Source organism: Panthera pardus, unplaced genomic scaffold, assembly GCF_024362965.1.
Source record: "Panthera pardus isolate Hobbes unplaced genomic scaffold, ASM2436296v1 HiC_scaffold_24, whole genome shotgun sequence".
NCBI lineage: Eukaryota > Metazoa > Chordata > Mammalia > Carnivora > Felidae > Panthera > Panthera pardus.
The window spans coordinates 125,198,687-125,225,372 of NW_026526810.1; the positions used below are offsets into that span (position 1 = coordinate 125,198,687).

At 41.7% G+C, this 26,686-nt stretch overlaps 1 protein-coding gene across 5 annotated transcripts in view; it reads right to left on the minus strand.

Moving 5' to 3' along the window:
- EFCAB11 (EF-hand calcium binding domain 11) overlaps positions 1-26,686 on the minus strand; it is a 158,530-nt gene that overhangs the window by 104,210 nt on the left and 27,634 nt on the right. Inside the window, exon 6 of one of the 5 annotated variants that reach the window (XM_019462002.2) lies at positions 980-1,576. The exons of 2 other annotated variants lie outside the window; for them this stretch is intronic. In XM_019462002.2, the coding sequence (XP_019317547.1) occupies positions 1,540-1,576 (37 nt within the window). In that variant the 3' untranslated portion in view covers positions 980-1,539. Of the gene's footprint in view, positions 1-979; positions 1,577-6,687; positions 7,022-24,948; positions 25,980-26,686 lie in introns of those variants that run through there. 2 more of the 5 variants (XM_019462003.2, XM_019462001.2) reach the window with 2 other exon arrangements.

The window sequence follows — 26,686 nt, forward strand, 5'->3', positions numbered from 1 at the left end:
AATTTAATTATATTCTGTGACTACAGCTATTACATTACGTATTTTCTATCCAAATTACCTTGTACTTTGCTAGCGATGATAGGAGCTATCTCCGTATGTTGCAGGTATTCTTGTAGTCTGAGAAATCGTATGAGGCAAAACGCAATATGAACATATTACTGAATAAAATGCTTATAAATGAGATCCCTTCTCTCAGCCAGAAAAAGGAGACACAACACATTAGGTCAGTCATTAGGAGTCAAAGCCCCGCAAACAGTGCTGTCTGCGTTATGCATGAATCTGGAAGTCCTACACATCTACCAGAATTTGAATTACTGTGCTTTACCAAATACACATTTAAAGGAGAAAACTATCCCTTAAGAAACAAATTCAAGAATCATTTAAACACAGTTTTACTGGCGCAGGTTCAGAATCTATCGTGAGGTATTTTGTCTAAGTTAAATTTAAAACTCCTCATTTTTCAAGCTGACCTGTTACAACTAATAGGTTTTAAAATGATGAACAGCCACAGAACCGTAAAAAATATTCCACTTTCATAAAACCAGAGATCATTCTGTCTGAAATGAAGTTTCATTTTTAAAACTTCATGCATTTGAAAAAAAAAAATCACATACTCTTGGAAGAAATGGTCATTTTCCGTGAAAGAAAATGTTAGTGGGATTCAACGGCGGCACAAAAGTAAAACATACATTGTCAAATAAAGGCTGTTTTGCTATTTGGCAAATACAGGCCTTGTTTCCACAGAATGGGCAGGAGAGAAGGGAGGGGAAATTCCAGGTGTTTGCAAACCAAGAACACAAGCGCTTTTTTTTTTAACTGAGCCTTGTGAAAATATTAGCATTTTTAAAATCAATGTTAGCTTTGGATTACATTTAGGAAATTATAGAGACAACACAGAATTGTAGTATTAGAGTGTGTAAACAATCATAATTTATTACCTACTTTTAAGACCCTTTCTATAGAGATGCAGAACTTTATTTTTTTTTTAATTTTTTTTAACGTTTATTTTTGAGACAGAGAGAGACAGAGCATGAACGGGGGAGGGGCAGAGAGAGAGGGAGACACAGAATTGGAAGCTGGCTCCAAGCTCTGAGCCATCAGCCCAGAGCCTGACGCGGGGCTCGAACTCACGGACCGCGAGATCGTGACCTGAGCTGAAGTCGGACGCTTAACCGACTGAGCCACCCAGGCACCCCGAGGTGCAGAACTTTAAAACGCACTGTCATTAAAGAAGCCTCTCAAACCACCTCTGTGTGCACACAGTGGGACGAAACCTCAGTAGCTGATGGAGCTAAAGGCATGGCTTCTGAAGGGATCCTTGGAGAGGGGGATTCCCAATGTGACCCTCAGGTTTTGGTGGTTTGCTACTTTTTGCTACATCCTTTGGTCAAATTAAGTCACAAAGTCAGCTCAGACTCAGACAGTGGAGGAAAACTCCACCTCTTGATGGGAGGAGCCACGGTACTCTGCAAAGGAGGGTGCCCACAGGGAAGGGGTGGAGGGAGTTGTTACCGCCATCTTTGCAAACAACCGACCGCCTCATGAATGCTTGTGCTCCTTTTCCAGTAAACTGGGTCTGTGAATAATAAGGTTTGGGGCATTAATGGGAGAGTTCGTGACTCAATGAATTACCATACAGTTACCAAAAAAGCTGCTGTCCTCATACATGCACGTGGGGCCTGGAAACGTGCACTTCCGGGCACACAGCAATGTTCCAGATGTTCATGAGGGGTCCTAAGCACCACTGGGAGAGAGAGGCAGATCACAGGCAGGAGGAGCCGTATGGCATGCAAGGCAGGTGGCACGTGCTCAGTGCACAATGAGATAAAGAAGTACCATCACGAACACTGAGAAGAGGGGACAGTCACTGAGGAACGGACGCATCGGGTCACGCAACAGAGGAGGGAACCCAACCTCGCCGGAAGGGCTCACAGAGAAGGATGCAGAGGAAGGGACATCCCAGAAAGGAGTCATGCGCATGATGAGTGAAGGTCATAGCTCATCAGGAGAGAAGTTAGAAGAACCTGAGGAGAGGGGGCAGAGGGTGCCTTTAGCACGCACCCTTATAAGCGGGGCCCAGACCCTTACTACACCAACGTCATGGGAAGAGGGGTTGACAGCAGAAAGACACTGCACGAGCAAAGGGACCAGTGGCTGAACAAATGAAGAGCCAGGGCAGAAAAGGAAAGATCAATGCTGACTGCACAAGTGAAGCTGGGAAAATCATGGTATCACTGACAGAAATAGAAAGAAAGAGCTGACTTGAGGATAAGGATAATGGCTCTCACTTTAAATATGATGAACAGAGGGTGACAACAAGCAACTTAGAGCATTGCCAGCTATTCATTAACCGTGTGGCTTTGGGAACATTATTTAACTTCTCTAAGCTCAGTTTTCTTATCTGTGAAATAGGAATCATAACAATGGTGTACAACTCATTAGCTTATTGTGAGGAGTGAATGGAATAGTGGCAATGCCTGGCAATCAAAAAATGACAGGTGCTTTTGCCATCATCATTATCCAGTTTATTATTTGACAAGCAGCCCAGTAGCTGTTTTTTTGCCACGTGAACTTACGGTTATCTGATACACCCCTTACCAGGTTCCCCCCCCCCCCCCGCCCCCGCCAAGTACAACTGAGGTAACTTAAAACATTCTATTCTAACGGCAGTCCTTGTAAATTTTCCATAGCATTTGAGTCTGAGCAATTTACAACCCAGAGAAAGGCTCCAATCCGATGACAAATTTATCACTGCAAACCATTAAAACTAGTATGTCAGCTGACCCATCTGGATTAGATGCGAACATCTGACGGCTATGGTTTTTCCGGTAGGTTGAAATGGGGCTGCTTAACACCGAAAAAAAATGGAAAGAATACGATTTAATCATAATTTGCAACATGCTAAGGATCCCTTTGAGATTAGAGTTTTCTGTTTGGCTCTGTTTGCTTGGGATATAAGAAAATAAGATTAAATAAAGAGTATAAGATTCTCTAGTATATAATGCAGACATGAGAATGGGGAAACAGAGAAGGTAAATTCCAAGTAAATCTGAGGATTTAACATTGTCATGACTGGTAATGCTGGGCAGCGAAACACATAATTTATCATGCACATAGTAAGTGCTTAATAAACATTTGTTAAATAATGCTGAAATTGACGATGTTTGATGACACTGATGAGCAAATTATTTGCATTTTTTTCATTTCTTGCCAAAGACATTAGAATCACTGTTTTCTTTAAAGAGCAAGCCAACAAGGGGGCCTGGGTGGCTCAGTCAGTTAAACGTCCGACTTCGGCTCAGGTCATGATCTCACAGTTTGTGAGTTCGAGCCTCGCATCGGGCTCTGTGCTGATGGCTCAGAGCCTGGAGCCTGCTTCGGATTCTGTGTCTCATTCTCTCCCTGCCTCTCGCCCACTTGTGCTCTGTCTCCCTCTGTCTCCCAAAAATAAATAAATGTAAACAAGAATCTTTTTTAAAGAGTAATCCAACAAAAGGTATGAAAACAGAGAATCAAGGTATTTAAAGCTAGAAGGAGAGGCAACCGAAGTATAGGGAAGTTAACAGACATGCCCGAGTCAGTTCCCCACAATATGGGCTCCAAGCCTGAACAGCTGAATGACAGCCCAGGGCACATCCCACTCCCCCACCATGGAGAAGACAGAGGAATGGAGAAACTCAAGCCAGTCACTTTGGTGATTTGTCTGAAGGTCTAACAAAAGGTTGAGAAGAGTAGATGGATTCTGAGAAACGTGGACTTCAATTATTTAAGCCATAAATGTTTCCCATTATGATGTTTAAACAGTTCATGACAGTCTAAAATACAGAATTTTTTTTGGCCCTTAACACAGTCACATTTTACAGTTTTGCAGTATGAGGTTTTTGAGATTTTTATCAAAAGGTTTTATGACCAAATTGTCAGAAATCAGGGAATTTTATAAAAAGGGTGTACAATTCAGCTAAAGTGTTTTCATATATCCACAGCCTTAGGTCTCTGAAAAGGGTTATAGCCATAGATTATACAGCTCTATTTTTTACTGTGAAAATTTATATGCTGTCCAGATCTTTATTCCATTGAAAGTGAACTGGAAAGAGCCCTTAAATAAAATGATTCCTTCAAAAATCTGTAAACTGTAGTAGACCTGATTGATAAAGAGATTGAAAAATCCCTTTCAAGGGTGCACATGGGGCGAGATATAAAAGGGAAAGACAAAAAGGTTCTCCCCTGCAAGATGGATGTGCTTATTTGCGCTTCCAATCTGGGGTCAGACTGTCTGGGTCACAGCCAATTTCTGTCCGTTCACGTGACCTTTGCCAAGTCACCCAGCCGCTCTGCCCCCCTTGGTCTCCTCATCTGTAAAATGGGAGGAATAACAGTCGCCACCTCCCAGGGCTGCTGTGAGGATCAAAGGAGTTACCGACAAGCAAAGGGTTGGGGACAGGGCTTGGCACCCGCGTCGTGTTCACTATTTTATCACGTCCTCGAGACCACTGCTTCCCACTCCCCTCCATCCGCTCACCGTCTGTGCTGTTCTCTCTCTCTCCCTGGGTGCCTTTCCTCCCAGGGTTTTTCAAATCCGGACTCCGTTGCTAAATTCTGGGACTGCCCTGGCTGGAATTAAATCCTCTCAGCTTTCTGTGCTTCTGCAGTAGGTACTGTTTTCTACCTAATCTTACAGTCACTCCCTGAAAGACTGTCCTGTCTGATTTGCTCTTATAGACCGGAAGGGACCCTCTTTAGTGCCTTACATATGGAACTCATTTGTGGAATGAATCAAGAGAGAGAGAGAGTTGTCATCTACTCTCTGATCAACTAGTGGCTGTTATTATCACTATTAAGAAGCAAGAAAGGCTGGTCCTGGGAGGCTCAAACTATAAAGTTGAGACAAATACCATGACTGTCTTTTGGAAGAAAGCACAATTGATGAAATGCAAAGGGGATTTCATTTCACGAAAATGCAGCCGATCTCTGGAACAAAATCAACAGAATAACATCTCAGATCTGAAATGAAGCCAACTTGGTCAGGACCCCTGACTGGGCGGGGGGGGGGGGGGGGGGGTGTAGTATTACTGTCATCTCTCCATTATCCGCAGTGGAGAGGCAGAGAAGACCTTTCAAGATGACTATCCATTCGGTGGTGGCAAATTATTGCTGAACTCAAAAGCCTTTTATGTTCTCCTGTTTCTTGCTCTATGATGGGCCGGACACCTTCACTAAAACATTAATGAACGGTGGGTGCCTATTAGGGGCCGCGCACGGTGTCCTCCCATGTGGTCCCTCATACGACCCCCAAACAGCTCCGTGACGTACGTTCTCTCATAATTACATCTTACACATGAGGTGACTGACGCACACAGAGGTCAAGTAACTTCCCCAAAGTCTGTTGGCTAGTTCAATTCGTCTCACTTCAATCCCTCTTCTCATTTTTATTGTCCTACATGGGAGTGTAATGGAAACCAGCGTGGAATAGCTAGTGAAATAAGAGGCTACAGGAATTCTCCCAGGTCAAGTCTGACCTGGTCTGGTTGGGCAGGAAAGGCCAAGTGTGTGAACTGCAATGAATTTCAGGAGTCAAAGCTCAGGTTACATCCAAGTTGGCCTCCACGTCCCCGGGGATCCAAGCTAGTCAGCAAAGTAATGGACTCTCCGGGCCACACGATGATAATCTAGTGGATGTCCCGGATGACTCATTTATTTTAGCACAAGTGCAGCTAGAAGCTTGGGAGAAGGCAGAGTTCTGGGTTTGAGGGCAGGAAGCTAGAAAAGAGGTTAGAGTTTAGGGCAAGTCTTTGTGCTAATCAGGAAACTGCAAGAAGCTGGACTGCTGATCAGGACACACAGTGGGGTTAAGGAGAAGAGGAGTATGGGAAGGTAGTCCCTGGGATCAACCCTGATAGAAGCTACGCTTGCCACATTTGAATCCACTCTCCACACTGCAAACCACAAATCTGATCACGTCACTTCCCTACTTGGTCACTGATTTTCCATTGCCCTCAGGACAAAGTTGAAACTTCCTGAAATGTACAAAGCCTCCATGATTTGTCCTGTGGCTACCTTTCCAGCCCCATCACTCTGTGTTTAGCCTTCTGGCCCTAGCCACCCACCCGGACAAACGAGAGCGAGCGGATTCAGTAACAGACCAGCTGTATGGAGGAACTCTCAGCTGGTAGAATCGCCAGGCTCTGCTGCTGACCTCTGCAGATGGATTCTGCGTAGGACGCTCTCTCCCTCCCTGTCTATTTCCATCCTTCACTCTCACACTGGCGATCGCTTTCTCTGAAGTCAGCCCCATGTCCATCCTCAGCCCCCATTAGGCATCCTTTCCGTACATTCCCATAATGCTTTGCAGTCACCTTTCAGGATTAACCATCTTGGATGCTAACTACCTATTTCGCCAACTGGACTATAAGCTCCTCGAGGGCAGGGCAGTGCTTGGCTTGTTTCCTTTCATATACTCCCAGTGTCTGCAATGCAGTAGATGATAACACATATTTATTTCTAAGACAGAAAAAGACATAAGCCTGAGGACAGAAGTGCACAGGGCAGAGACCCCTCCTAACATGACTGGGGGCAAGAAGACAGGAGTCATGTTGCACGTTAAGTATATGGTGAGGACCACACATACGATCAGGCATCCAGGGAGGATCTGGAAACATTACCAAGCATCCACAGAGGGTCTAAATTTGAAAGCTGTATACGCTGTGTCCAACGCAGTCATCCCAACCAGCAATGTGTAAGTGTTCTGGGATATCGTCAGACTTTTACATTTTTGCTTATGTGGTAGGTGTGAAATTGTATTTCCTTGTGTTTGCGCATCTCTTCTGGTTTCTTCTTCTATGAATTGCCTGTTTGGGGTGGTGGGGTGTGGTGTACAGCTTTCTTTCTTTCTTTTTTTTTTTAAATTAAATTGTAGTAGTTCTTTACAAAAAATGTATTAGGTGTATTCTGAGTATCCATGTCACTTTGAGTGTTGAGAGCTTCCCACGGAAGATATGAGAGTCTGACTTTTAGCGTCTTTCACCTGTGGGAAGAAGTAGGAAGGACACCCGGGAAGGGAGAAAACAGGATTCAGAAGAGTTCAACTACTGTCTCTTTTTCAAAACTGACATGAGCCTACTGGCTAGGGGAGAGGAAACGACAAAGAAAGAGAACTGGGGACACTGTGGTATAGTATTAGGATGTGACAAAGGGGAAAACATAAAGGCCATTTTGTTCTTATCATTAACAAAAGTGAGCTACTTCCCATGCTATGGATCAGGCTGGTGAGAGAAAAGACCAATGAATCTAAGGCTACTCATTTTGTGATCGCTTAAAGCAAACAACTTTTAGCAATACTACGAAGCCAGCCAGCAAAATAAATAGAAATGAGGTCCAAGGAATCGAAACATGAAAATTTGGAGAGAAAAAGATCTGCACAAAGCAAAACAGACCAAATACAAGGCGAACCAAACAAAAGCTAAATCAAATAAATAGGCATTGCCGTGTGCCCTGGAGGACTGCCAAGGAGAGTGAATTTCAACAAAGAAAGCGTCTGCCACCCGTTCGGAAAACTTCAATTCTAGAAGGGCTGAAGGAGGGCTGCAGCCACTGCAAAGCAACACGGGAGCTTTAGGGTGGAGAGACGGCAGATCAGAGGCTATTTCAGGCTCTGTAGACAAACACTAGAACCTTCCCCTAGCAAGACAGGAGCAGGTAGCCCACTCCCCCCACCTCCACTCCAACACAGCCCTTTGTAAGAAACAGGTCCAGTCACAGAAACTTGCAACATTGACATTGATGGCCAATTTGCAGATAAAAGGCCCACTGTCCATACCCTTGTCAATACCAAAATCCTAGGAGACAAAGTGTTGAGATAAAAGGAGTCTATACAGCCCAAGTAACAGCACTGGCAATCACCTGTGAACTCGACCCTAAAGACAGAGTCCTGGGCTTTGGGGATGAAATCAAGGGAGTCTCACTCCACATGTTAGCACTCAGCCCTGGCCTGGCATAGTTATAGCAGTGAGAGCAGTAATCTTACCAGTAATAACCATCACCACCACCACCACCACTATGCCCCACCGGAGCATTCATATTGTGCCAGGCAAGGAGCTAGGTGCTTTGCAAGAATTGTTATCAACAACCCATTATTATCCTAATTTATAGCTGCACACTCTACAGTTAAGGGAACCAAGGTAAATTGAGATATTTCTCAAAGGTCTCCCAGCCAACAAGCAAAGGAACACTTACTCCAAACATGCTCTCTTAACCAAGAGACTTGGCCAGAAGCTCCATGAAATAAGGCAGATAATTGGCAAATATTTACTAATTGTTGGCATGGTAGGTACTATCAACTACGTTAAGTTAAACTGGGGCAAAAAAAAAAAAAAAAAAAAGAAAAGGAAGAATAACCAGAATTCCTTTTACTTACTCTGTAAAAAAATCTTGAACTTTATTAACCTTTAAAGAAAAAAGCCTCCCTACTCTTTAAAAAATCTACCATCATCTATCCAGCAAATATTCAGGTTGTTCAAACTCATAAGGAGGCTAACTAAACAAAACAAAAGGAGAGGTGATAATATATAGCTCAAGGGCTGTTTTTGGTTGGCATTACCCAAAATGCAGACTAATTTAGTTCCAAGCACCGGGAGGCCCGAGAGTCTGAAGCTCCTGAAGATTTCCTGAGCGTAGCATTGCTTTTTGCTCAGATTTCTCTATTGCTCTCTTGATTGAAATTTCTGTACATTAATATGTGCTCTTTTTTTTTTTTCTACATGACCTATTTTCCAATGGGACTGAGGGGGAAAATCACAAATGCATATTTAAAGCCACAAGGGTATTTAAATTCTCCCTATTTTTGTCAGACATTTTTAGTACTTTCTATTTGAGATGAAAGATAAAAACTTGCGTGCATGATTAATTGTAACGATGAAAGAATGCGAGGCTGTTGCTTAAGAAACGAGAACAACAAAGGAATAAACTACTGCGGGCATCACCAGGACTGGAATGACACTGCTCTGTGTACTTGATTTCCATGGCAACTAGCAGTGGGAAGATGAATGTTTCATAGTCACTCTGCTCTGCAGTACACGTCTATAAATCAAACTTGCATAAAGAGCACAAGATTTCTGCTGTGGGCTGTACTCAGAGCTGGTTTATTTTCCTGTTACTGTATAAGTATGGAAAAGAAGCACAAAACAATGAGGTCATTTTTAGTGGGGAACAAACTCAGAAATTACTAATACACCTGCAAGCAGGGGATGTCATTCATCTAGCCAGAGATGAGGAGCAGAGCAGGTAAGGCGTAAGGCAGGCGGGGAATGAAAACCCTGCCTGCTTCTGTATAAGGGTAACAGACACAGGCACTTGTTTGCTCTGAGAACTGTGTGTTATGGTGTGCCTCCCCACCCTCCCCTAACTCTGCTCCAAAATGTACATAGGAGCATCTTAATTAGCTGTCTTGGATACAAAGTTTCCACTGTGATAACCGGGCAGAAACAATGCTGTGTGTTTAGTATGAAAGTTTATGAAGGCTGAACATACACACACTTGTTTTTATTTACACTGAAAATAACTCCTTGTGTAGAAGTTAGAACAGAAAAAGAACACGCTGGCGTTGAATTGGGAGTCAGGAGACCCGAGTTTTGATCCAGGTCTCTGTAACCTTGGGTAAGCCATTAAGTTCGTTGACCTCCATCTTCTTAGCTATGAGAGAGATGGTGTACATGACGTCTCAAGACTCTGCCACCATTCGATGCCACAATTCTGTGATCTTTAAATCGCAAAGATCCGAATCAATGAGCTCTAACCAAAGATATCAGCTGTGCCCTTTCTAAAAACTACATACCTTACACAGCCATACTATTAATTAATAGTGTTTAATGATTCTACCATCACAATGAAACCTCTGCCAACTTGTTTCAAACTTCTAAACGCAGAATATGCTGCGGAAAATTAAATAAATTTTATTCTCAGAGTTTTTAAAAGTTTTAAAAAATTTGTAATCTTATAACTGATTTTTATAACATTATAAAGAAGGTTTTTTAAGTTTATTTATTTATTTTGAGAGAGTGTGTGTGAGCAGGGGAGGGGCAGACAGAGAGGGAGAGAGAGAATCCCACGCAGGCTCTGCACCACCAGCACTGAGCCCAATGTGGGGCTCGTTCTCACAAACCCGTAAGATCATGACCTGAGCTGAAATCAAGAGTTGGACGCTTAACCACCTGAGCCACCCAGGTGCCCCTAACATTGTAAAGAATGTTTAAATAATCTTCCTGTTACACAGATAAGGGCTGCCTATCAGTTCCTGCCAAGCAGGAAGCATCCTGCTTCTTGAAATCTGCAGCTCTTAGAGATATTTTGAAGCTTTTCTGGAGTTCATCTTTGGAACAGTAAGTCTCAAAAAGAGTGAAACAAACAAATGAATGGATAAACCAACTCTGAGGAACCACCTTTTGCTACAGCTTTCAGCAATCTTGTATTCCCTTCCCCAGTCTTCAATGTTTAGGCAGATTTTGACCTACAGGTAAGTATCACCAGGATAGAGAGGGACATATCCGAAAACCAGATCAACTATCTCTTCTGTGAGCCAGTGAGTCTACAAAATCCCTGTGGAACTTCACAACCTAGAAATATCTTTTCATTAGTGCGGCACGAGGCATTATCAGACCCAAAGAGGACCTGCTGTCCTAAGGCTAAGGACAGCCTAAGACAGGCTAAGTCCAGGGGAGAGCAGAGGCTGAGATGACTGAGTCCCAGCCTGCGCCTCGAATGAGGGCAGCGCAGGGAAACAACACCCAAGGAGCACTCATTGTCTCATTTAATGCTTATGCCAACTCTGGGGAAAAAGATGTTTACACCTGAGCTGTAAAGAATGTATGTAAGTGACTACAGGAAGACGGTTATGAAATGCGTGGGGAAATTCAAAACCTGCTCTCCCTGACTCTAAGGCCTCTCTGATCTGCTACCTGCATCTCAGGACACATTCAAGGAACAGACTATTGCTCTACTGGACTTCTTTGGCATTAAAAAACAAGGGGTTAAAAAGAGCTAAGCAAAAAACCTAGCCCTAAGAAGCATGTTAAGAGTAAAAAGTAGTAATCAATATTTCTCAAGTCTAAATTTGGATCGTAAGTAGAACCAGGTATGCTTCTCGGGCATGCATTATTGTCCATACTTCAATTCCCTAGACAACAGGCTAAAGGCTATTTCCAGGATGAAGCCAGATGTTACACAACCACGTAATTTCCAATATGTGAATACTGCGGGAGCCAATGACATTTTTACAAGAGTTTACTAGAAATGTATCCTGCTGTCTATCCAAGAGATTTGGGTTGCTTCCTAAGCTTAGAAGACGTAATACTTTGGTACTAATACATAGACTTGTGGTACTAATTTTTCAAAAACTAATAAAATAACATTTATTAAGGAAGGCTCCAGATTAACCTCCTCCCTTTCCAATTAGTTTCTTATCAGAGTTTTTAGCACCACCAGCTGGCTAAAGAGATCTACTACAAACTTGTTTGGTTCTCAACCTGCTTTGTTCATTAAGAGAGGATCGTATGTTTATTTCACGTTGAATTTGTGGTAAAGTAATTTACTTCAGCTTCTAAATAAAATTAGAAATGCCTTTCCTTGTCAGTCAAATAAGTAGTAATCCGCTTTGGCTTTTTTACATAAGAAGGAGATATATTGTGGTTAGTAAGTCATTAGGGAAAACTGAATCTACCCACTAACACTAATTTGATTTCTTACACCATAATCGCACCCTCAAAACACAAAGACTAAGAACTACAATGAAAATCTGAAACTAAAAGAGAGAGGAAACTAAATGGTCCTGAATACTACACTAGCCTATAGTGTTTATATCAAACACTAATTTAATTGGGAATAAAAATGATTGAGGAGGTAATTTCACTTCTAAAAATTTTGAGTTTAGGGGAACCTGGGTGGTCAGTCAGTTAAGCATCCAACTTCGGCTCAGGTCATGTTCTTACGGCTCATGGGTTAGAGCCCCGTGTTGGGCTTTCTGCTGACAGCTCAGAGCCCAGAGCCTGCTTCAGATTCTATGTTTCCCTTTCTCTCTGCCCCAATCCTGCTTGTGCTCTCTCTCAAAAACAAACATTTTTTAAAAATTATTAAAAAAATAAAATAAAAACTTTTGAGTTTTCCACCAAGATTCCTGATTTGCATCTGACATGCATATATATACACCACTATCTTTCCATTTATCTTTCCTTCCTGTTTAACTGAACCACATCTAGCAATGAATAACAATACAAAGAGAGCACAACTAAGCCCTTAGGGTTCAAATCTGATCTCCATACAATGAAATCAGTCAGTGAAAATAAATATTCCTGAAGAACTAAGTCTGGTGATTTCCCCCAAACAACCAATTTGTCCATGAAAAGTACATCCAGCAACTTGCTGTCAGGACCAACTTCTAACCTGCAGAATGAATGGCACCAACATTGTAACAAATTTGGTCACTACAGAAACTTTTCTACTACTCTACAAGGCAATGCACAAGAGAGAAAGAAAAAGAAGGTTCCGTCCAATTAATCAAATCTCACTCCGATGGTAGAGTTCCACTAAAAGCTTTCTGATAGAGTCTGAAACTACTGTAATAATTTTATGATGATAGCAGTTTAAATATCCATACAAATGTGTGGTCAAGTTCGTATTTTTTAAACTCTCCGAGTCTAAATCTGCAATTGAAAGCCCAGTAAAGAAGACAATGTGTAACAGTCTCAGATAAAACTAAGGACCAGCAGATGCTCTACCCAATTTTTTTAAGTCATCTCTACACCCAACATGGGGCTCAAACTCATGACCCTGAGATCAAGAGTCGCAGGTGCCACCGACTGAGCCAGCAAGGTGCCCCTGATGCTCTACCCAATTTAACACATAATTTGAAGATGCAAACTTTGATCAATTTCATTCTATTCCTTCCCTCACTTGTTTACTCATTCATTCATTCGTTCATGTATTCACTGAATACTCCATCAAACACAGTTAAATTTCTGCAAAAAGGGAGTGAGAGTGTGACTTTTCTATGGCCCTCTCCTCTCCTCTCCTTGGGTTACAGCCTTGCCATGTCGTCTCCAAGGCAGAGAAGATTTCTGTTTGAAGTCATGAATGGGTTACAAGAAACCTCAAGAATAATATTGACTTGGGTTGAGAAATACATTTTGTAACTTCTATTTTTGTTCCTACATAGGTTCTTTGACATAATTCCTGAATGATACTGAAGGCTAAGTGTGTTCAGATATTTTATTTTAACTGCAAATTCAGCCTACTCTACCATTATCAGGCAGTGGTATTCTTAAATCAAAAGATATAAATTTGAGGTGTAAGAAAAACACATGACCATTAACAAGTACCAGCAACATGAGTGCCATCAAATAAAATGTTTTTATTATTTGTGAGTTTCCCATGTTAGTTTTCTTCTTTAAATTTTTTTTAATGTTTATTTTTGAGACACACACACACACACAAAGAGCATGAGCAGGGGAGGGGCAGAGAGAGAGAGAGGGAGACACAGAATCTGAAGCAGGCACCAGGTTCCAAACTGTCAGCACAGAGCCTGATGCGGGGCTCGAACCCATGGGCCGTGAGATCATGACCTGAGCTGAAGTCGGACGCTTCACCGACTGAGCCACCCAGGCACCCCATCAGTTTTCTTCTTTAACCAAAAGATAAAATAATTGAGAATTAGGTCCAGTACGGCTTGAAATTAGCAATAAAGGGCCTCAGCTTTATCTGTAGAATGGGTATGAGTAAGAGGTGATGTGTGGGATCACTGCACGGATTCAGTAAGATGACTCTAGCAGGTGTTTAATGAACGGGAGAATGGACGAATGCAGGCCAAGAAAGCCGAGGGGGTCTGAGCATCCCTGGCAAGATGCTCAACACCCTGAGAAGCTGACAAGAATGAAACCTGAGAAAAAGAACAGGGGGAGCTACCTGGAGGGACTTAGGTGGTGGGGGCAGCTTTCTAGGCTGGGGGATGAGAGTATGTGTGCAGACAGCTATGAAGTTATACACACAGGAGAGGGAATGGAGGATGGAGAAAGGTCTTAGATCAGAAAAAGGGGAGGGGTTGGGGCACCTGGGTGGCTCAGTCGATTGAGCGGCTGACTTCGGCTCAGGTCATGATCTCGCAGTCCGTGAGTTCGAGCCCCGCCTCGGGCTCTGTGCTGACAGCTCAGAGCCTGGAGCCTGTTTCAGATTCTGTGTCTCCCTCTCTCTCTGACCCTCCCCCGTTCATGCTCTGTCTCTCTCTGTCTCCAAAATAAATAAACGTTAAAAAAAAAAAAAAAAATTAAAAAAAAAAAAAAGAAAAAGGGGAGGGGTGAGATCAGAACAAAGGAGGGGAATTAGAAAAAGAGATCAGAAAAACAGAGAGATTAGAAAAACAGAAGAGATCCTCTTCCTTACAACTAGAATTGAAAGCAAATTGAGAGCTTTGGGGGCAAAGAGGAGGGAGGAGACATAACCCGGGCAGAGGCCATGGCCCTGTCCATGAAGTAGAAAGGCAAGCTCACCTGCAGAGCAGAAGGAAAGTTTTGGTACAACGATGACAGAGAGCAAGTTGATCTGATCGTATGTGACAATGCTAAGGAACTGGCTTAGGGTGTGATGCCAAAAGTTCTGAGGCCCCTCAGATGAGTACAGGCCGTGGGTCCAGGAGAAGATGCTGACTCTCCTGCCAACAATTTGCTATCCCTGAAACAGGAAATCAAAGACAGATGAGACCAAGTTCTCCTGGATGCTAATAAGGGCAGGATATGACTTCGAATGACAGCAACGCCAAACCTGAGCATGGAAAGGAAAGCATTCTGGAATTACACAGGACCAGGGCTGCGAAACTGTGTACAGAAGTGTGCCAAACACTGTGGTCAAGTAGGTACAGCAGTTTCTGCCTGAATGAGAATGTGGTCCCATTCTGGGATTGGCCATCAGAGGACCAGAGCAGGCAGCAGGGGATCTAAGAACCGGGATCCAGGAAGGTGGACATAGAGTTCACAGACATTACTCTGGATGGGAGAGGGAGAGGGAAACGTACCATGGCGTGTTTGGGGGAGGGGTGGAAGCATTGGACAAAGAAGACAAATGGTCAGCTCGCTCCAGGTCACAGACTGGCAAGGAGCAGGTCCAACTAACTACCTAAGGCCACTTGAGAGCACGGGTTCTGCAATACCGGGCTGTGGGCAGGTCAAAACCAAAGCCCCTTCCACAGAGGCTCAGCCTGAGGCTAGACTACAAGTGAAGATAAGGAGGGGAAAGCGGTGTTAAACATTCCGGGGGCTTAGTTGCAGCCAAAAACAACTGAGGCGGAAAATGCAGCTACACTGGGGGGGAAAGAATGATGGGGTCCAGCACAAGATTCCAACAGCCATGTTCAGCCACCAGTAACTAGTTCTGGGATCCTAAAATCCTAAGTTCCATAGACGAGGGTGGGGGTAGAGGTGAGTGAAAAGCAGGAGAGAGGACTGGGAAAAGTAAATGTCTGGAAGGACTGGAAAAAAAAAAAATGTCTGAATAGACATTTTTCCAAAGAAGACATACAGATGGCCAACAGACACATAAAAGGATGCTCAACGTGACTCATCAACAGGGAAATGCAAATCAAAACCACACCTGTCAGGATGGTAAAATCAAAAACACAAGAAATAACAAGTGTTGGCGAGGATGTGGAGAAAAAAGAACCTTGTACACTGTCAGTGGAAACACAAATTGGTGCAGCCACTGTAGAAAACAGTATGGAGGTTCCTTCAAAAGTTAAAAATAGAATTACCATATGACCCAGTAATTCCACCACTGGGTACTTTCCCCACGAAAACAAAAACACTAATTCCAGAAGATATATGCGCCCCTATTTTACTGAAGCACTATGTACAATAGCCAAGATATGGAAGCAACCCAACTTCATAGATGAAAGAAAATGGGGTGTAAAGCAGAAAAATACCTAGAAATAAACCTAACTAAAGAGGTAAATGATCTGTACTCTGAAAACTATCAAACTCTTATGGAAGAAACTGAGGACACAAAGAAATGGAAAAGCATTCCATGCTCATGGAAGAACACACGTTGTTAAAATGTCTGTACTACCCAGCGCAATCTACACGTTTAATGCAAATCCCCATCAAAATACCACCACCATTTTTCACAGGGCTAGAACAAACAATCCTAAAACTTGTGTGGACCCAGAGAAGGCGTCGAATAGCCAAAGCAATCCTGAAAAAGAAAAACAAAACCAGAGGCATCACAATTCTGGATTTCAAGCTACAAGAACAGACACATGAAAAGAGGCTCAACATCACTCAGCATCAGGGAAACACAAATCAAAACCATAGTGAGATACTTACCTCACACCTGTCAGAATTAACAACACAATAAACAACACGTGTTGGTGAGGATGCAGAGAAAGGGGAACCCTACTGCACTGTCGGCAGGAATGCAAACTGTGCAATTGTTCTGGAGAACAGTATGGAGTTTCCTCAAAAGACTAAAAATAGAACTACCCTCTGACCCAGCAATTGCACCGTTAGGTATTTATACAAAGGATACAATAATACAGATTCGAATACATGCACCCCAAATTTTATAGCATCATTATCTACAATAGCCAAAATATGGAGGGGGCCCACATGTCCATCGAATGATGAATGGATAAAGATGTGGTTGATATATTTGATGGAATATTACTCAGCCATCAAAAAGAATGAAATCTTGCCATTTGCAATGATGTGGATGGAGCTAGAGTGTATTATGCTAAGTAAGTCATTCAGAGAATGACAAATACCATATGATTTCACTCATATGTAGAATTTAAGAAACACAACAGATGAACCTATGGGAGGGGGACAAAAAAGGGGTGGGGGAACAAACCATAACATAGTCTTAGTGATAGAGAACAAAATGAGGGTTGATGGACAGAGGTAGGATGGGAAACGGGCTGGATGGGTGATGGGTACTAAGGAGGGCACTTATTATGATGAGCACTGGGTGTTGTATGTAAGTGATGAACCACAGAATTCTACTCCTGAAACCAATACTGCACTGTATGTTAACTAAAATTTAAATTAAAAAAAAAAAAGATGCGGTATACACATACAATGGAACATTACTCAGCCATAAAAAAAAGAATGAGATCTTGCCATTGCAACAACATGGATGGATCTAGACAGTATAATGCTAAGTCAGTCAGAGAAAGACAAATACCATATGATTTCACTCAACATGCGACTTCAGAAACAAAGAAAAAAAGAGACAAATAGACTCTCTCTCTCTCTCTTTTTTTTTTTTTTTTTTTAAGATAGAGTGTGATCGGGGTAGAGGGACAGAGGGACAGACAGAATCTCAAGCGGGCTCCACGCTCAGTGCAGAGCCTGACGTGGGGCTGTATCTCTCCATCCTAGTATCGTGACCTGAGCCAAAATCAAGAGTTAGATACTCAAACACAAAGAACAAACTAGTGGCTACCACAGGGGAGGCGAGTGGGGAGATGGGTGAAATAGACAAAGGGGATTAAGAGTATGTTTTCATGATGAGCACCTAGTAATGTATAGAATTGCTGAATCAGATTGTATACCTGAAACTAATCTAACACTGTATGTTAATTACACTTCAATTTTTTTTTTTTTTTTTCAACGTTTTTTATTTTATTTTTGGGACAGAGAGAGACAGAGCATGAACGGGGGAGGGGCAGAGAGAGAGGGAGACACAGAATCAGAAACAGGCTCCAGGCTCCGAGCCATCAGCCCAGAGCCTGACGCGGGGCTCGAACTCACAGACCGCGAGATCGTGACCTGGCTGAAGTCGGACGCTTAACCGACTGCGCCACCCAGGCGCCCCTACACTTCAATTTTTTAAAAAGGTAAAGTTTTATCCGTATTAGGGCCTACCCTGTCTCTCCCGGGGTCAACTTAGGCACTGGGACAGGCAGAGGCGAGGGAAAGAACAGGAACTAAGAGGCGCCACGCGAAGTCCATGGTGCATTTAATTACTACTTCACCCTGATTGTCTCTAGCAGCAGATTGCAGCCAAGCAGATAATGTGGTCAAGCTGAACTCACAGCTACTGATGAGAAAGGTCTTCCGAGTGAACCAAAGCAGAATCCTACCTTACCAAGAGACAATCATGGATTTAGATTAGCACCCCCACCCCAGTTAAAATGATAAAAACCCATATGTCATTAAAAAAAATTTTTTTTTTTTTGCTTTTATAGCTTATTTGGCAAAACACTATTATGATGTAATTCCAAAGGCAAAATGCGTAACACATGGGTTCCTATCAAAGCAACCTGAACTGGGATGAATGCTCCGGTTTCATGTGATAAAACACTACATCAGCTTCCTTTTGTATATTTTGTCAAGGATTCCTTTTGTTTATAGTGCAGATAACCAAATGAAGTCTCAAGTATAACAATCCAAACCAAAGCAATTCATATGAACAGAGAAAAGCTATTTCATCATGCAACTGATTTAACAGGAGCATTTCTGGGCAGAGCAGGTGTGCCTTGCTTCCTCATGTTTATGCTCAGTATTGTGGGGATAAAAGGCATGGTTCCTGTCCTCAGGGCGATTATACCATTAAAAGAAGAGAGAAGGGAATATAACAGTGAGTAACAGCACAAGCTTGGTAGTTAAGCTGCCTGAGTTTGACTCTCGGATCCATTACTCACCAGCTGGTGACTTTGAGCAAGTCTGTGACCTCTCCAAACTTTTCCCTCCGTAAAATGAGGACAGATAGGGCCTAACCCATGAGGATCCTGCAGGGATTCATTCAACACAGTGCCTGGTACACAGTAAACACTCAGTAAGTGTTAGTGGCTAGTATTATCGTGCTTACTATTATTAGATACCTTAATGCTACAGGAGTTCTAAGGAAGGTAAAGAAACTTTCTGGGCTGGAGTGATCAGGGAAGGCTACATAGAAGACAGAGTTCAGCTAAGCTCTAAAGAATGGATGCCATTCAGGCATGTGGATGACGGAGTCAGAGCAGAGAGGGCAGTGAACCTGGCAACAGCAAAAATGCCAGAAGAGAAATGATAAAATCAGTACATGGCAGGCAGATCGGAATGGTGGAGAATTTCTGATTTGAGAAAACGATAGGAGACACGCTAAGAAGGCACACAAGGCCTCTGTGTGTGTGTGCGTGTAGGGGCTTTGCATGACGGGCCAAGGACTCTAGGGTTTAGCTGGCAGGCAATGAAAAACTACTGAATTCAAAAAGTAAAATTAAAAAATAATGCTAAAAAAAAAAAAAGTAACGCTAATCTTCCTCATGCAAAATGTAACTGGAAGGGTAAACCAGTGATTTTCCAACTTGAACGTGCGTGCCTATCACTCAGGGATCACGTTAAAGTAAACACATTTGACTCAGTAGGTTTGGAGTGGGGCCTGAGATTAGGCATTGCTAATAAGCTCCTTGGTACTGATGCTGCTGGTCACTGGAAGGCTCTTTAAATGGCAAGTGTGTGTCTATTCAAGGTAACCTGATAGAGGAGGACTGGGTAAGAGGCACGCAGACAAGATGGCTAGACATGAGGTGGCAAATCACAGGTCCTTATGTCACAGTAAAAACACAGTACTGAAAATTTTAATTTCATTGTAGGAGATAGATTAAGAAGGACAATCAAAACTCTTAAGTGGAACTCCTAGTCCTGAGCCTATTTTTTTGCATCTTAAAATAATATTAAATATCTCACATAAAATATAAATTTATTTTATTAAATACGAGCTTTTCGTATTTTACTAATACAACACACAGTATCATTAGGATTGTTTTAGCCAGAAGTTAGCTCTCGACTACAAAAGAAAAGCCTAAGAAATGGATTCCTCTTTCTATAAAGGAAAATGGCATGAATACATTCATGATGTGTGGCTATTAATAACTTCAGGGATGACTGAAAGGGTTAGCAACATTTGGTCATAAGAAAGAAACCATGGCAGCAGTATCTTATGTGACAGTTGGAGTAAAAGAAAAATAGCCCTCATGCTATTACAGCAGGAACAGCGTATTCGACCATATATGTAGATGAGGAATTAGATACGTCGGCCATAACACTTGTTATAGTGACACCTCAAAAACCAAACCCAGGGTTGGATAGCTGTCAAACCCAGTAATTTCCTCTTGAGAGCAGTCTTTGTCACATTGACAGACCACATCTGTATTCAGGCGGCGGTCGCTTCTGAATAATATCTGTGATACACAGAGAAAATAAAGAAGACTGCCATGCCACTCTCCATGATAGATGACCCCACCAGCGGGTTCTGGAACTAGAAGAAGCCTGCCAGATAATATAACACAACCCCCTCATTTCTGAGATGAGGAGACTGCAGGCCAGAGAGGTGCGGTGATTTGTGGCAGAACTGGGACCAGAACTCAAGTCTTCCTGCTCCCCGGCCCTGGGGCTCACAGCTCAACGTGACCTTAATATGGCGCTGGGTGTAGCATTCAGAGAGCAAAACAAAAAATATAGAGAATAGAAAGCCCATTCGCTACATAAGCCATCATTTACATAAAATGGAGTCATCTGTTCAACATGTACGAAACTGCGCTGTGCTGTCTCTAGCGTGATAGTGAACACTTTACTGTGCCTGCTCACATTAAGCTCGTGTCCTAATACTGGATTATAGGTATCCAAATTAGCTATGAATAAGCATAAAGGAGAAAGATATTTATGACAGATTAGAAGCTTAAAGCAGAAGGTGAAGACAATTTCCCTTTGGGGGTTGGAAGGTGGTTGGTAGGGTAGGGCCAACTTTCAGGATAAGAACTTTATTTCAATTTAGCTTTTTTGAGAGAAAGAGAGACAGAGCATGTGAGCAGGGGAGGGACAGAGAGAGAAGGAGAGAAAGAATCCGAAGCAGGCTCCACACTGCCAGCACAGAGCCCGACACAAGGCTCGAAGGCAAGAACCGTGAGATCATGAACCGAGCTGAAGTCAAGAGCCTGACGCTTAACCGTCTGAGCCACCCCGGTACCCCCTTAACAGCTGGGCTGTGAAGGTGAGTACAATTTGCATCTGGGTGGGTTTAACGTTAAACAGGACTACAAAATCTGGATATCTGAAATGTAAAAGGGATTAAATATTCCTTCCAATCAAATACTATATCCTTGATAATATAAACGAAGTTAGCTTAACTAAAGAAACCAAAATAGCATGTTCTATTTGAAACTCTACGTAATGAGGCCATCGCTCTTCTCTACCTGTATCCTGTCCAGATTCTGAGCTTCGATTCCTGTGGCACCAGTTCTAAAATACTGGGAAACGGACAATCTGCAAATGCAAGGATAGAAGTCTTTTCCCCAACTCACCACCTTTTGTTTGATTGCCCAGCGCTTCAGATACGGACATGGACTCCTGTCTTACCACCAGGCCCCCAGGCTGATGTTGATTTATATTCACGGTCTCCAGCCAGGTCACCGGCCGCCTTCGGTGCATGGTGTCCACTCAAGAAAATGCCCCAAGCCCGCACTCGATCCCCAAGGAGATAATTTTTCTCCATGGTACAAAAATCAATTAAAAGCCCTCAGAAAAGCTGGAATTTTCTTAAAATGATTCGAATCTATTTCTATAGCTGGATTTTTTAAGTAGTTGTATTCAACATTTTACATGTGAAATCCCCAGAGAGAGGAAATTCTGAGGTCAGCCTGAAAAGCTCACACACATTAATACTGTCCACTCAGGAGCCATATGCACGAGGATAATCAGAAAAGGAAATCTCTGACAATAAGATTTTGAAACCAAAGAGTGAAATAAAAATTCAGGCATTACCATTGCCGAGAAGATAGGAAAATTTGTAAAATAAAAATTGGCAACTCAGTAAGTCTACTTCTTTGGCCATTATACTTATATAGGTATAGCTGGTAATGACTATGCATGGTTACAAAAAAATGACATATGATTTCTAGGCTTTTTTAATATTTTTCTAGGCACAGAAGCATGTAGATACTGCTGGGCCGATAATCATATTCATCACAGTTGGTACTCACTATAAGAACTGTGCTCTTGTTGAGGTCACATGACTACAGTTAGAAGAGAATTGTTCTGATGCACAAAATAATGACTGAGAAATTTTTTCTTGTCCAAGAAAATGCTATGCAACAAGTGTGCTATCAGCAAAAAGGAATTATAGAAAGCTAAAGAATATAGGAATATTACTTCAAAAGAGATGCAAATAAATTGGAAAATAAATGCTATCTTCAATGACTTTCCTTTTGGGCCCTGGGCTCTGTAAGACTCTCTTCCACTTAGCATAACAGAACTGTCTGTTAGTCTATTTTACCCAAGTTCGTGACAACCCTTCCCTCTATAACGGCCACGATAGGAGACATATCTGATCTTTCTGCCAAGAGGATAGCCATCCCTCCTAATCCCCTACTCCCACTGAAACTTTGACATTGAAAACATATTAATCAAAGAGTCGTGATGCTCTTATTGTCGACCATTGTTCAATAACCAGAAGAGGAGAGTTAGATGTTCTTTGTTTTTTGACCTTCCCACATAACATGAAGAATGGGATTCTTACACCAAAATGATCAGATACAACTTTAAATGTCTCCGGTCATGATTAGAGAGCCTCGTGGAGCCTCGATATTTCCAACATGACATTAGTGCCTGGCAATCTGCCTGCACACTCAGAACCTGAGACAGTGGGTCAGGAAGTGGGCCTTCTGCATATCCACATTTCATTTCATGGCTGGAAAGCAGAAGCTTCCCAGAGCTTTTTGCCAATTGACAGGTGGTGGGAAAGTGCAAATCTCAGTGCTTACAATGAGATGGAGAAGGCTCCTAGGCATGGAGGAGTAAATATACCCATGCAGAGAAAAATGCCTGCCAGAAGTATCACAGGGTGCTGATGGCAGGCAAAGTCAGGAAAGAACATTAAGCCAGCTCCTTGATAACAGCTGAGGCTAAATTGTGAATTGCAAGCGACCACAATATAAAGCAAAGAGAGGCCATCAGAGATTAATTTGTGAAAACCACATGCAAAAAGAGAAAAATGGAAGGCAAAGCCACATGTGGTTACAAAGCTCCTGATTGCATTTTAAAGTACTTTTTCCTAGTTTAGAAGAAGTAAATTAAACCATTAAAAAAAAAAAAAAACGCAAGTGAGAATTTCACTGTCACTGGATATTCGGAGTGACAATGAACCAACAATTATTTATTAAGTAACTACAACGCATGAGGCGACATGCTGGAGCCAGCGGGTTACGGATAAGCTCATAAACTCAAAGAGCTTGCAGTATCTTATGAAGATAATCCTAAATGCTGCATTTTGTTTATCAAGTAAGTGAAAAGATACACAACCATAAATAGTACCAAAATTTAGTGAAAGGAGACAAGACTATTCAATATAAAGAAAAAGAAACTTTTCTTGAGCAGGACCTTGAAAGATAGGTCTAATCTGGGCAGGTTGGAAGTACAGAAAGGCATTGCCAATAGGGGAAACAGAATGAAGTTCAAATACACATCACACATTCAAAGGAACAAGCATTATGCCAAGGGAAACACAGGAATTTGGGGCTAATGAAAGAGGAGTTTGAAAAGGAATCACATTTTGGAGAGCCAGGTTAAATAGCTTTAATCCTACCTGTTAGAGGCACTGAAGATCACTGAATGTTAAAAACAAAAACAACAACAACAACGACAACAACAAAAACACCACCACTATAAAATCTTCTCTAAGTTCCAGCAGTATTAAAGACAAAAGATATTTTTTTGTTTTAACCTTTTAGTGCTAGAAACAGCCTATTATCTCACATTCATTCCACTGTACCAACAATACTACCCACAGTTCTCAAACTCTTCTGCCATTTGTAGTGGGTAGGGAAAAAGAAAAAACAAGATCTTCAAAAAAAGAATTCCCTAAGAACTTCTGAATAATGAAACAACACCTCTGATACAGCCTCAGTTATTTTAGTACACAAATCACGATTATCAGTCCTAAGTGGAAAGCAAAGTTTCAAATACTGAAAGGATTCTCAAGTTTTGAAATCCATATATTAAACATCTTATGATATCTTTAGAGATAAGATAAATTAGTAACAATTTTTGTTTTTGTTTTTGCATAATGTATCATCTCTTGGTTTAAGCAGCAATTTGTTCTTCAAAACGCTTTCCGTGGTAGAAAACTTGTTTCTTTAATTTATATGAAAAAGCTATACTTAGCAGCCCCCAAGCAATCACTAATTAAAAATAAAATCTCAGGGTGCCTGGGTGGCTCAGTTCATTAAGTGTCTGACTCTTGGTTTTAGCTAAGGTCATGATCTCACAGTTCTTGAGTTCAAACCCTGCAGTGGGCTCTGTGCTGACAGTGTGGAGCCTGCTTGGAATTATCTCTCTCCCTCTCTCTCTCTGCCCCTCCCCCACTCACTCTCTCTGTCTCTCTCAAAATAAATAAATTTTGAAAAAATAAAAATAAAATCTCAAAAACCATTGCTTCCCCTAATAAAACAAACACCTCTATAAAACAAGAATTGAAAATATGTATAGAAAGGCTTAGGGAAGATACTATAAAACATTATGATACAGCAAAATAACAAAATGAAATTAAACATCAGTGTATATAACTTAAGAAAGAAATATAAAAGAAAAATAAAACCATAGCAGAGAAAAAAGAAAAGCCATATTGATCACAGCACAAAGAATAGACTTTGCTGAAAATATGTGATGAGATATAGTGAGCAAAACAAGCCAATGAAAGAGACACTAATAGAAAATTAAAAGGACTTCTGGGGTCCCTGGGTGGCTCACTAGGTTAAGTATCCGACTTCGGCTTGGGTCATGATCTCACGGTTCGTGAGATCGAGTTCTGCATCAGGCTCTGTGCTGACAGCTCAGAGCCTGGAGCCTGCTTCAGATTCTGTGTCTGCCTCTCTCTCTGCCCCTCCCTCACTCATGCTCTGTCTCTGTCTCTCACAAATAGATAAATGTTAAAAAAAAATTTAAAAAAAAATTAAAAGGACTTCCAACGTAAGCATAATCAGCATTCTCAAAGAAAAAGAAAGTGACTCAAAAATGCTAATGTTCAATCCACTATGTATTTTTATTTAAGGGCAATGATAGCCCAGATATCAACATTTTGAAACACGAAAGACACCAGAGAATACAGTTCTCATGATCCCTACTAGAGGACAGACTTCAGCTAAGCATAAACTATGGCACAAGGCTTGGAGGTGAGCTTTGAATCCACATAACTGCAGAATTAAGACTAAAACAAGAGATTATGACTGCTAATCATAAATGTTATACTATATATACCCATTAAAAATGTGAGTGTTATAAACCCTGACAATATGTATTTTTAAAAATCACATTGCTTTTGAGGTGCCTGGGTGGCTCAGTCAGTTAAGCACCCAACTTCAGCTCAGATCACGATCTCATGGTTTATGAGTTTGAGCCCCAAGTCAGGCTCTGCGCTGACAGCTCAGAGCCTGGATCCTGCTTTAGATTCTGTGTCTCCCTCTCTCTCTGCCCCTCCCCCACTTGTGTTCTGCCTCTCTCGCTCAAAAATAAGCATTAAAAAATTTTTTTAAAAAGAAAACACATTGCTTTTATTCATGATAAAATCAATAATGTAAACATTCCCAGAATGCTTAGGAAGCAATTCACAAACCTTCTACAAGTACCTCATTTAGCTCTTATGACGCTTTAATGAATGATCCAACAACTTAAAACCAAAATGATTCTTTGATGCCTTACGCCCCAAGTCTGTCTTCTTGAATTGGTTGTTTGGCTGGTTTTATTGTTGTGGTTCGTTGGTCAGGCTTAAAAAATGAATGTGATATGGACAACTACTTCCAAAAGAGACCATTCTTCATCTTTAGAAGTTTCTTTAGGAAAAATATGGCAGTAAATGAATGGAAGGTAATGAAAATTTCTTCAGTTATTCACACCACAGATGACTCTAATTAGGATTCTCCATCTCTGGCTGTCTTCTTCTAGTGTCTTTGGATATCAGCTTTCTTTTGGGTAACTATGGACCTGGGTAATGAATTCCATTCACAGTGGTCAATTAAGTCAAACTCTACTCCAGGTGTGCAAAAACTGAGTGTCCAACCTTAGAAATATTATGTAATTTTGTACTACTAACAGCCTCAGCAGCTGATTTTTTTCCTTACTTTTGAAAATTGTTGGGGTACCTGGGTGGCTCAGTTGGTTAAGCATCTGACTCTTGATATTGTCTCTTGTCATGATCTCATGGTTTGTGAGATTGAGCCCCAGGTCAGGCTCATGGAGCCTTGCTTGGAATTCTCTCTCTCCCTCTCTGCCCCTCCCCTCACACCCCCACCCTGCCCACATGTGCTCCCTCTCTCTCTCTCTCTCTCAAAATAAACAAACATTTAAAAAAAAAAAAAAAGAAAATTGTTGGCACTACTGAAACAGAGTTGTGTGGAAGACAGACATCTCTGGGTCTTTGGCCTACTTCAATCTACACTTAGAGGAACTCTTTTTCTCTCCTTATTTGGTTTCATAACTTTAATGCTTATTATGCATCATTTATTCTGGTTTAGGGTCTGTGGTGCTAAAAAATAATAAAAATGAGAGTTTAAAATGGGCACTCTCAATTAACTAAAATGTCTTGTTTGGCTATGGTCTCCAAACTGTTTCGATCCATAATCCTAGGAAGTATAAGATCTGTGAGCATGTGATACAGTTATTTACAGGTTATATGCACATGTGCTGCTATT